Consider the following 12128-nt stretch of genomic DNA (forward strand, 5'->3'; position numbering starts at 1 on the left):
GGAAGAAATTCGGAGGTGGGTTGCTAGATTTGTTACCGGTAGGTTCGAACCACACGTGTTTCGAAGGGTACTTCATAAACTTAAATGGGAATCCGTGGAGGAAAGGCGACATTCTTTTTGAGAAACACTACTGAGAGGATTTGGAGAACCGGTGTTTGAAGCTGACTGCCAAACAATTCTACTGCTGCCAACATACATTGCTTGTAAGGACCACAAAGATAAAACATGAGATATTAGGGCTCATGTGGAGGGATATAGACAGCTGTTTATCCCTCGCGCTGTTTGTGAGTGGAATAGGAAAGGAAATGACTATTAGTGGTACAGGGTACCTCAGCCACACACACTACGGTAGCTTGTAGAGTATGGATGTAGGTGTAGATCATTGTTATAGTACACAAGTTGCTTCCAGTTTCCACAGAAACTGTGTGCCATAAACAACCTATGCGTCAGCAAGTGGTCTGTGTACAGTTTTGATCTCTTGGTTATATTGATGCAGCTGTTATATTCACCTGACTAAAGCCTAATTCATATAGCATCTCTGCTTAATGTGAACTTGACCTTGCTTTCTCAGTATCTGTAAAAATCAGTAAAAATGCAAGGACAACAGCAGAAAGAAGAAGATATCCAGTTTTTTAAAGTTGAAAATCCCATTAAATTGTATGCTCATTTTATTTGTTATGTAAATATAACTTTTCCTGCACAAAGAGTGCAAAAACAGCAGGTCGTAGCTGTATGTTCCAGACCCCAGTGAGAATTTCTCTTGGTTTCACGAGTCAAGATTTCATAGCGTCTTCCGTCCCTAAGTAGCTTACATGCTACATCGACTCTCTCTCTCTCTCTCTCTCTCTCTCTCTCTCTCTCTCTCTCTCTCTCTCTCTCTCTCTCTTTTTACACTGTCCGCTTTCACTGCATCACTTGTTTTCCGTCTCTGCATGTTCCCAGTAGGTTGTTGCACCATGTGCTTTTTAGGGTGTTCATCAGTGTCAGGACGTCTTCAACAATCATAGGTAATTTATATTTGTTTTTAGTGATGTTAGATTAGAATGTGTTTAGACCCTGCTGTAATTTGTTAATAGACCCTACACTGTTGAATAAATGTTGTGATGAAACAAACAATGTATTGTTTTCGAAGTATTGCTTGGGCTTCATTTGACAGCTACTTGTATTTTCGCATTCCAGTGACATTGTTTTCATAACTTGTAGGTGTTTAATATTGACTTTTCCAGACATTGCATGTATTTTAATAATTTTCTAAAATATAGTATTCATTTTGAATAGTTCTTAAATTTTTACGACTCGTGCCAATATTTTAATTTCAATCTTATTTTGCCCAAGAACAATGTGTGAACAACAATATAAACTTTTTGTTCACAAAATCTAAGCTCAAGACAGGAGATTGTGCTGTGAAAACTGATTTTGTAAAAATGGAGTTAGTTCTTTTCTAGTTTCTTCATTTCAACAACTTCTGTTGCCTCCAGTTTCAAGGCAAATGTACACGTACGTCGGTTTGTTGGCCGAGAACATTGTTACACAGGAAATGAAAATGATGAAGGTGTTTTGGGCAGGAGCCAGTTATTCTTGTTGTTGTTAGTATTACAAGGTGTTTTAAAATGAATGTATGTATTTTGAATGAATATACAGGGTGATTCTTTTTCCATTGTACACAAACTCTACGGATTGATCAATGAGAGGATACAGAACAAAAAATGTCTAATGAACTTGTGTCTGGAAATGCACGGATTCCGTGCTAGAGACAATTTGTTGAATCATACATTATTACAGAGACTGCGGTGTAATACGCATTGTACTGTGCAGCCACAGTTACAGTATGTGTTGAAATTGATTTGCACGTGCCTCAGTGCATGCTTGTGCACGCCATAGTATGTTCTGCCCCTAACATTCACATCGGTCAGGCTGCATCCGAACAGTGTCAAAGGCAGCACGAATACACTTCTCTAGTGTCTCCACATCTGGCTCTGCATACATGATACGTATGATATGCCCCCGTAACCAGAAATCGCACAGGTTGAGACCTGGTGAACAAGCAGGCCTGATCCGTCGACCAGGGAAGACACAGTTGAGACGAGTTGGACGTTAAAGGCGAAGTGGGCTGGAGCACCGTGATGTAGTACCCACATAACTCTTCTGATCATCAGCAGCACTTTATCACGGGAGGCAAAGTCACCCGCAAGGCGAAGCGGAAGGAAGACAGGTCCCAAACTACAGTCACCAATTACCCTGGCCCACACGTTCCGGCTGCACCGATGCTGACGATTCGCTGTCACCATACTGTGGGGGTTCTGGATGCTATCCCACAGACGACCGTTATGAAAGACGAAGATACCACTCCGTGTAAAGGTGACCTCATCTGTGGAAAGGATGGATGACACAAATTCCAGAATTGTAGCTGCCTGGTGAAGAAACCAGTGACGAATAAATGTTAATTAATTAATGTGTCTTAAAACCATCTCTGTTTTGTCGTATTTGGCTTAATACAAACGTCCAGTTGAAAATGGTCTGTCCAGCCACTTGTTACCGTTTCAGTTTCTAGAATATAAAGATACCTAGAAAATGTGACTGGAAATGACAACAAAAAATATGGAATCCTTCTGCAATGGAAAATGCAGTTGAGGCAGTACAGAATAAGATACCTCCTTCTTCAGCAGCAAAGCAAAGCCGTGTTGCACATAATATGCCAAAAAGAAGAGTTCTAGGAAAAATAGAGTAATGGAGGGCTTGTGGAATGTGTTCAAGAAAGAATAACAACAAAAATCCTTGATAATGTTTTTGGAATGGATGTGAGTTAATGATCTATGGAGATTAACATTTAGTTGACCGAGTGGAACAAAACAAGCTTTTAAAAGGTAAACATAGAAAAGTTCATTTGATAACCTTTACACATTGCAAGAAAAAAATGTTATCCTGCTCATCACATTTGTAATGTGCGTGAAACTGTTGACGATTCAGTCAAAGAACAGCAAAGTATTTGCACTTCAAGGAAGACACCAATTCCGCATTGTTACTTCAGCTGATAGAGGGTTGTTGTCCATTTTTGCAGTCGATATCTCTGCACTAGCTGCTTTACCCTGTTAGATTGGGAAAATGCTCACTATGTAAGGTTTTAGAAAACTGCAAATAGGCCCTATTCTTTATTTTGAATCTATATATTAAAACATACCACATTAAATATATATATATTTAATGTGGTACGTTTTAATATATAGATTCGAAACAAGTAAGCAGCGTGCTTCTATCAGTAACTATGGTTTGATGAAAATTCAGTTTTCTTCTGTCTGTACAGTTTATCCTCTTCACATATGCGCATACGAGACTAACTCTGTTTTCTCCTTTTCAGTTTCTGCAGGAGTGCGAGTTGCCTGACGGCCCCGGTAGTGCCCGGGATCCCCTGAGCTTCGACGAAGAGGTGAGTGTATCTTCACTTTACATTTTATGTTACTGTAGGTAATTGGATTGCATTGCATGACATTACTTGTTTGGTAGTTGGGTGCTTGAAGGTGAGTTTTAATTGAAGCATAATGGCAGGTAGAAACTTTGTGCCCGAGTAGGGTTCAGTCCCAGGGTTCGCCTTTCACATGCAGTGACTCCTTAATAGTGCTGTCCCTTTTTGTGAAACTCATCATTTTAACAAGTATTACATAAACTTTAGTGAGTTGTGAAATTTGGCGACAGCCCCACTGTACAGGTTGTCTCAGAAAGAATGACCAGATTTTGCAAATTTATGCTATGTTTGTAGTACATTTTTACCAATAAATATAGGTTTTTAAAATTGATCATTCTTTTTGAAACACCCTTTATAATGACTGTAGGTATTATATTGAGAAGTATTACTGACAAATGGTTTTATTTATTATTTTGCAATACAGTTCTCATCCATCTGGGAAATGTTCCGATCTTTAAACCGAACGTTGCGAATGTAACTGGTTTGTCTGACCCAAATGTTCAAATGTTGACAGTAAAAACGGTGAGCAGTTAGGTTCACATTACAAAAGGGCTAATTTATAACACACAATGCAAAACATGACTTGATCACTGTGTTTTGTATTGGCTTAAGAGCATAGCATTGGATTACAGAAGACAATATTTATGAGAAATTTAACTCTTTCCTTTCCGCCATTCAGCACTTTGTCCTACTCCCCCTTAAAATGAAACACATCCATGGACAAAGAAAGTGGTTTTGTTATTGTTATCCTTTCATTCTTGGGTAAGTCTTTCATATCTACATAATGACTGCACCCTATGTCTGCTTGTTGTAGCCTAGCTTCGCTTTCCCCATATAGCTTTTAGGCACCTATATCCCAAACACTCACCCCCCCCCCCCTCCTGCATTATCTAATTTACAACTTCTGGTACCTCAAGACGTGTAATATCGATCTCTCCCTTACTTTTGACAAATTGTGCCTTAAATTTATTTTCTTCCAGATTCCATTTAGTACGCCTTTGTTATACCCATCTGATCATCATTCTTGTGCAGCACACATTTTAAAAGTTTCTGTTCTCTTGTTATCCACACTGTTTAGTGTTCACATACTATGCAGACAAATACTCCTGCAAAGCTGGAAAGTGCTTCCTAACATGTAAAAATTTGTCCGATTACGTGAGACTGTATATTAAGTATGAATTAAAGTAGGAAATTGGGGGGAGAAATTTAACGTGCACATTGAAACTAAAAGTTAACCTTTGTGCCAAGTGTAAGCTGCTGGTTCATGTGGTTTCTTGTAAGGGGTGTCCCAGCTACAGCTCATGCTTTCTTTACACTGTGAGTGTAGAGTTAAAATGATGACAACATGGCATTGTAAGGTTTTTTATGTTCTCTGTTAAACACATGCAATTCAGTTGCATTTCAAATCTGTCATAAAGGGCACACAGACACTGCAGTTCACCGTTGGCCCCGAAGGTCGTGTGATCTCGAGGGATATTTTTATGAGGTTGTTTGTGTGAGACCACATATATTGTCATTTTTCCCTGTCTAGTCTGTAGGACTGCGTACGTTCAGATTGCGAGCACTGTTACTCTTAAATTCTGAATTGCTGCATCTTAAAATAATGTTTCAGACAAACCGTGTAGTTTTCATTAATGTGGATTTCTTCATTTGTAGTGGCATGCTGGGGTCTGGATGACATGACAAGTTGGCAACTTTCTACTAAATCGGAACCGAGTGAGGTGGCGCAGTGGTCAGCACACTGGACTTGCGCTCGGGAGGACGACGGTTCAAACCCGAGTCCGACTGGCCAGATTTAGGTTTTCCGTGATTTCTCTACATCGCGTGCCGGTTTGTTTGAAAGGGCACAGCCGACTTCCTTCCCCCTCCTTCCCTAATCTGATGGGAAGCTTGCCGTTTTGTTCCTTCCCCCAAATTGACCAACAGATTAAATTGAAAGTCACAAAACTTTTTTCACAGCCGACCAGATAACTGACAGAATGGGGAAAGCAGGCGGCTTTGTAATTCTGTACAGTATCTTGTTACAATAATTTACAATGGGACATAGCAAATGTAAGGCACACAGCAACCAGGAGATCTCCACGTGGGTGAAGAATTCCTTGTATTTTATACGTAATATTTACACTAATCAACCGGAACACTACGACCATTATCCTACCACAGATGAGAGCAGTGTCACCTGGCGAGGAACGACTGCTAGAAACAAGAGTCACACGAGCACGGTGCAGGTAGTATCGGTGAGCGTGCCGCCCGTGTGTAGAGTGGGGAATGCGTGCAATCTGTCGGAGTTCGACCGAAGGCAGCTTGCGATAGCCCGGATGCTCGGCACGACCGTATCGGAAACTGCGCGACTCGTCGAGTGTTTGAGGAGTGCTGCAGTGAGTGTCTTCGACACGTGGCGAAACAGAGGTGAAACTACGTTCAGGTGTCGTGGAGTTGGGCGGCCACTCCCCATTACAGGTGTCTGAGCCGTAGGCTCGGCAGACTGGTAAAGCGGGACAGGTAGCAAACTCTGGCAGAACTAACGTCGGAATTTAATGCTGGGCAGAGTAAAAGTGTGTGTGAACCTGCAGTGCCTGTGACCGTCGGCACTGGGCATCGGTGCAGTGGTAGAGTGGGGCCGACGGGAGGGCGCTAAACTGTCGTCTTCCCTGCAACAGCTCTCAGGCACCTGTACTGTGGGACAGAGTAAAGCTGACGGTAGTTCCCGTATGCTCCGAGGAACATTCACGTGGGCACCCGCGGGTCAAGCGGAGTCCGTGCGAGGCACCGTGACGGCCGAGTAGTGTCTGGCACCGGTTGCTGACCGAGTACTCCCCTTCACGAAGACTAGGTTCCCCGACAGCAGTGGCATTTTGCAGCAAGGAGTCATAAGGACAGGAGTGTGACGGAATGGTTCGCAGAACACAGTGGCCAGATCTCACAGCTCGCCAGATCTCAACCCGATTGAAAACACCTGGGATGTGATTGAACGCGGTGTCAGACCTCATCGCCCGCCTCCCCATGTTGTACAGGAGTTGGGTGATTTCTGTCAACTCCCTCTGACGACCTTTGAGGACCTCATTGCTTTAGTGCCGAAGGTGGACGTACCAGCTATTACAGGGTGTGTACAACCCAGGACAACCAGGAAATCCGGGAAAATCACGTGAATTTTTTCATCCGGGAGAAAACCAGGAAAAACCCTGGAATTTTTTTGAATTCCAGGAATTTTTCATTGTTTTAGCTTTCAGTTAAATTTTTGTAATTTTGACTGGTAAAAATTGATCTCTAGCAAAGAATGTTACTGTATCCTGCTACCGGGTAATGATATTGCAGCAATAAAATATAAACTGAAAAAAAAAAAAAATCAGTGGCAAAGGAAATGCACCATTTACAACAACAAAACATAGCGCATGCACAAGTGTCTGCAAACAGCAAAAATATGTCAAAGGCCTTAGGGCGAAGACTACGTAAATACTTAGTAACAAACTGTTTTCTATGAGCGTGACATCACAACTGCTTACATGAGGTTCATTTGACCAGTTGCTAGTGGGCTCATGTGCATGCACAGTTGACTCGCGTACGAGCAGCACTTTCTCCCGCTTCCCGCTACTTCAAGTGTGGCTGTTAGTTGTATCGGCAGGTAAGCAGCGAGCAGCCAGATGGTAACGAGAAAAATTTTTCTCACACGTCCTAGCTGCCAGATTCGCGCATGCGCAAAGTTGTCTGGTGTGTAATGGGGGGAGGGGTTAGTCTCTACGTGACCCGTGTTTGCGTTCAGTGAGTTCACTGTTTCCTCTTCGTTTACAGCTCCCGTGTCAAATGAAAACAAAATGGATTTCTGCAGCCGGGAGCTATCAAGTGAATTATAATACATTCACGTACTTACGGAGGGCAAAAATATATTATTAGTTTCAGTTTTCTGATTTTATTTTATTTCCAAATTATTAGCAAGCATTAATTGCCTTGCAGAACAGTGAAGTTATTTTTGTCAGTTTGCTAAGGAAATTTTGCTTTATTAATTTTTCTGCTGAGGCAGTCAATTTATTTGAAACGAAGTGTTTTGCTCCACAGTATTGGCTAGTTCCAACTGTTCGCCGAATTTCAAGTACGTGTTTTCATCTTCTGCCATGTATGGCATTATGCCATAATAAAGAACCAAATATGAGATAGTACAGTACTGGTACTCAAAAGAAAATTTACACCCCAAAAACCACACTGTAAAGCTTAATATCAGTGTAATCTGCTTTCACGTCTTACTCTCTTCTGTTTCTAGCGTCTCTCTGTTCTTTTCTTGTCCTTTTTTGTTCCATTTAGTGTTAGATGCCTTCCCTTTGTTCTTGTGGCTTTTCCTTTCTTTCTATTTTGTGTTATATGTTTCGTCCATTTTATTCTCACACGTGTGGCATTGTTTTATTAGGAACAAGGGACCAATGACCTCTTTGTTTGGTCCCTTCTCCCACCTTTAAACCAACCAGCCAACCTATTCGTTGGTTTTGTTTATTGCGAGCATATTGTGCTGCTGTGGCTTGTAATTCCCCATTAGGTATTAGGATCCCACCTGGATGTTGGCACATAATCCTGTTACTATGCAAGGTTAAGTTTCACCCTTCCTTCTCTTCCCCTCTTCAGTATGACAATGCTAACATCCAGTATTTAAATAGTCGAAAGTGAACCAAAAAAATCGGGTAGGTAATAATCCATTCCACTGGTTTCATAGTAACATTAATAATCCCTGTCTTACAATTCTACTGTCCAAATATTTACTGTAAAGCAGTCTCAGTTTCTAGGCTTGTTTCATTGCTATTTCAGTACAGTCAGTGACATATAGGCAGAAAATTTTTGCTCGCTAGTGTTCCGTAGTTAAGTTTGTAGTAAAGAAAAACAGAATCTTGTATTTTCATATATCTATTTGATAAGATTCCTTTATACAACAAAAGCCAAGTCATTCTGTAGTTGAGTTTTTTAAATTTTCTATACTGTGGCAGCAAGGAAGTTTCAACTTCGCAGTGAAATATGTAATTCATTATTACAGAGGCATCGATATGTATAATTAAAATATCTGACATAAATATCTGTTGGATAACTTAAATTCAGTTTCGGGTAACTCTGGAAATGTAATGTGTGTACTATACTGTAAACAATAAATGCACTATTTAGTACTACTTATTTATATTCAAATCAATACAGTATTCATATCTTCTAACAAAACAGTTAAAGGTAAATACCAAGAGTTTCCAATTTGTTAGTGATTCACATAGGTGTGACTTCACTTGAGAATGTATTTGTAGTTTGCTGAGACTGTCTGAAGTAGACTAAGCAGTAGCTCCACTGTTGCCGAAGCATTAACTGTACGTAGAATACTGAAGAAAAATATGAAGAAGATACAATGGTAAAGATGAAGTGTAGTTGTATGTATACCAAAATATGAAGTAATATGACCTGTGCTTACGAGCTCATCGTGCCTGTGGTGTTGAAAAGCCTAGACCAGTCAACCCACATACATATAGGCATGAGGACATCTACCTTTTATTTAAGAGCTTCCTTTTTACCTCCCATAAATATTGAAAATTATTATGTGATGCAATATGAATTTCAAAAGCAGGTCTATAGCCAAATCTGACTGTCCTTTTAGTAAATAATCACTTTACTAAGGGTCAGCACTGAAGCCGTCGTCACACGGGATGAGGTAGCTGACAAAAACTGGGATGCCGATGGGAAATCCGGCTAACGTGATTTTACACTCTCTACTCTCTCGCAACTTAATTTGGCTCACAAACGTCACAGTTTATGAAAATGGATACGTGTAAAATTCGTACATTAGCCCAAGTGAAATGCACATTTCTTTTCTTGTTAATGTGCTAACATGTTGTTCTGTCTCCAATGTACAGAAATGTCCAGTCAGTGAAGACAACATCTTATAAAAGTTCACGAAGTCGAACAAACTCTTTCCTGACAGAGAGCACACACATAACATCAAATATTATTGAAATTGTTTCTGTTATTTAATAATAAAGTCCCACAACGTTTTAGAAGGTGTGAAAACGGAGGGGGAGTGGGGGACGTGAACCTGCTACCTACTGCTTTGCAGTGTGATGCCCTTAACAACATGACACGGAAGTTCTGCTACGAGCGACCTTGTATTTTTACGTTGCACTCTTCTGAAGGTTTTTACCTTTTGATACCAGTAGTTTCTGCCTGAAACCACCATTTTAATGTTTAAATACCAGAGCCTTTTCGCTGGACACCACCAATTCCGTTGCAAAACACGCATATCTAGAAGTATGCTGGGGTACTTCTGTGAATGTAATGCATTTTAGCTGACAGCATTCAAAGCAGTGGTTGGCATGGAGATTGTGGAGTGTTAATTTATTCACTTTTGGGTTCGCTCCATCTTGTCGCGTAAAGTATTTGTAGTGGTTAATAAAAAAATAAATGGGAGAAGAGAGACCGTGAAAAAGGGTGGTTCTGGCTGCCAGTCTTCCGATTCATAGACTTTAATAAGTTCTGATATGTAATTGTTGTAGATCGACTTAATCATTATTCATTGACAAATTGTCTTCTAAATACGGTTAATCCTTCTCAGACGTAATTGCTGAACCACTTCGTCGTAATATTTCTGCTGTTGATTCTGTTGGTAAGGGCAATAGCACTATTCGTCAATGAATTTTTCTGCAAAAAATTGTCTTTTTGATATTCGTTTAATGTTTTTTCTTGTCCCAATTTCATTATTTCTCAGCACGTAATGTATTCTAGGTCCTTCCCTAGGGTGCCAAAATGATGTGTTAAACATTTTATAATTTATGTGTTATGAAATGAGTATGTTCCGATTGTGAGTACAATCGCACTTAAACTCAGAAGAGCTCGGAATAAGGTTCTGATGACTGCTGTAAAGTTCGCATTAATACGGACTTGCGTTACCATTGCAGTAGTGCGCTGGAATCTGAAAGCTTTTATAAATTGCCAGCTTCGTGAAGAAAGGGAACTCCGGGGTCAAATTTAACAATATTATGAAAATAATTGTTGCTACTCAGCACATAGTGGGGATGCTGAGTCACAGATGATAACAGCAAAGGCTGTTGGAAAGTGAGCTTTCAGCCAACGCGGCCTCCTTCAGAAACACACCCACGCACGCGCTCACGACTGCAGTCCCTGGTAGCTGAGGCCACACTGGGACCGGCAGTGCAGCGTGTGACGGGAGAAGCGACGGGCCGGTGGGGGTGAGGAGGAGGCTGGGGCAGCGAGGGTGAAGATAACGGGGCACGGGTGAGGGACGGTAAAGTGCTGCTTGTGGGAGGAGGAGAGAGGGTAGGGCAGGGCAACTAGCTGCCTTTGGGAGGCTGGACGGAGGGCCGGGGGGGGGGGGGGGGGTAATGGAGGATAACGAGAGAAGTAAAGAGACTTCGGTACATTGGTGGAATAGAGGGCTGTGTAGTGCTGGAATGGGAACAGGGAAAGGGCTACATGCGTAAGGACAGTGAAAAACAATGTTTGAGGCCAGGAGGGTTGCAGAAACATAGGATACATTGCAGGTAGAGTTCCCACCTATGCCATTCAGAAAAGCTGGTGTTGGTGGGAAGGATGCAGATGGCACAGGCTGCGAAATTGTCAGTGAAACGACTGTCGTGTCGGTCGGCATGCTCGGCAGTGGGGTGGTCCAGCTGCTTCTTGGCAACAGTTTGTCAGTGGCCATTCGTACGGACAGACAGCTTGCCGGTTGTCGGGCCCATGTAAAATGAAGCACTGTGCTTGCAACTAATCTTGCAGATCACACGACTGGTTTCACAGGCAGCCCTGCCTTTGACGGGATAAGTGATGTTTGTGTTGGACTGCAGTAGGTGGTAGTGGGAGGATGTACGGGACAGGTCTCGCATCTAAGTGTACTACAGGGATAAGAGCCACGAGGCGAGGGGTTTGATACGGGGGTGTATAGGGACGGACGGGGATATTGCGCAGGTTTGACGGATGGTGGAATACCACAGTCAGGGATTGGGAGGGGGAGGGGGGAAGATGGTGGGCAGGTCTTCTCATTTCAGGGCGTGACGAAAGGAGGTCGAAACCCTGGCGGAGAATGTAATTAAGTTGCTTCAGTCCTGGGTGGTACCGAGTCACGAGGGGAATGCTCCTCTGCGGCAGAGTGGTGGTGGGTGACTGGAAAGATAACGCGTGGAAGATTTGTTTTTGTACAAGATTGGGAGAGTAACAGTCCGTAAAGGCCTATGTGAGACCCTCAGAGGGGGGGGATTCCTCCTCACTGCAGATGTGACAGCCCCAGGTGGCTAGGCTGTACGGAAGGACTTCTCGGTACGGAATGGGTGGCAGCTGTAAAAGTGGAGGTATTGCTGCCGCTCAGTAGGTACGATGTGGACAGAGGCACTGATGTAGCCATCTTGGACGTTAATATCTAGGAAAGTGGCCTGCTGAGTAGGACCAGGTGAAGCAAATGGGGGAGAAGTTCTTGAGGTTCTGTAGGAAAGTGGATCCAGATAAGGATGTCATTAATGAATCTGAACTAGGTGAGAGGTTTGGGATTTTGGGTGTTTAGGGAGTATTCCTCTAGATGGCCCACGAATAGGTTGGCACTGAATGGTGCCGTGCGGGTGCCCTTAGATTTGTTTGTAGATAATGCCTTCAAAGTACAAGTAATTGTGGGTGAGGATATAGTCTGTCTCGGCAACTAGAAAGGAGG

The 12128-nt window shown here is 42.3% G+C and overlaps 1 protein-coding gene across 2 annotated transcripts in view; it reads left to right on the forward strand.

The window, feature by feature from the left end:
- LOC126213136 (uncharacterized) overlaps positions 1-12128 on the forward strand; it is a 109083-nt gene that overhangs the window by 52449 nt on the left and 44506 nt on the right. For both annotated transcript variants that reach the window (XM_049940755.1, XM_049940754.1), the window contains exon 7: positions 3356-3424. In XM_049940755.1, coding sequence (XP_049796712.1) covers positions 3356-3424 — 69 coding nt within the window. The remainder of the gene's footprint in view (positions 1-3355; positions 3425-12128) is intronic.

This window comes from Schistocerca nitens, chromosome 11 (assembly GCF_023898315.1).
Source record: "Schistocerca nitens isolate TAMUIC-IGC-003100 chromosome 11, iqSchNite1.1, whole genome shotgun sequence".
Taxonomy (NCBI): Eukaryota; Metazoa; Arthropoda; class Insecta; order Orthoptera; family Acrididae; genus Schistocerca; species Schistocerca nitens.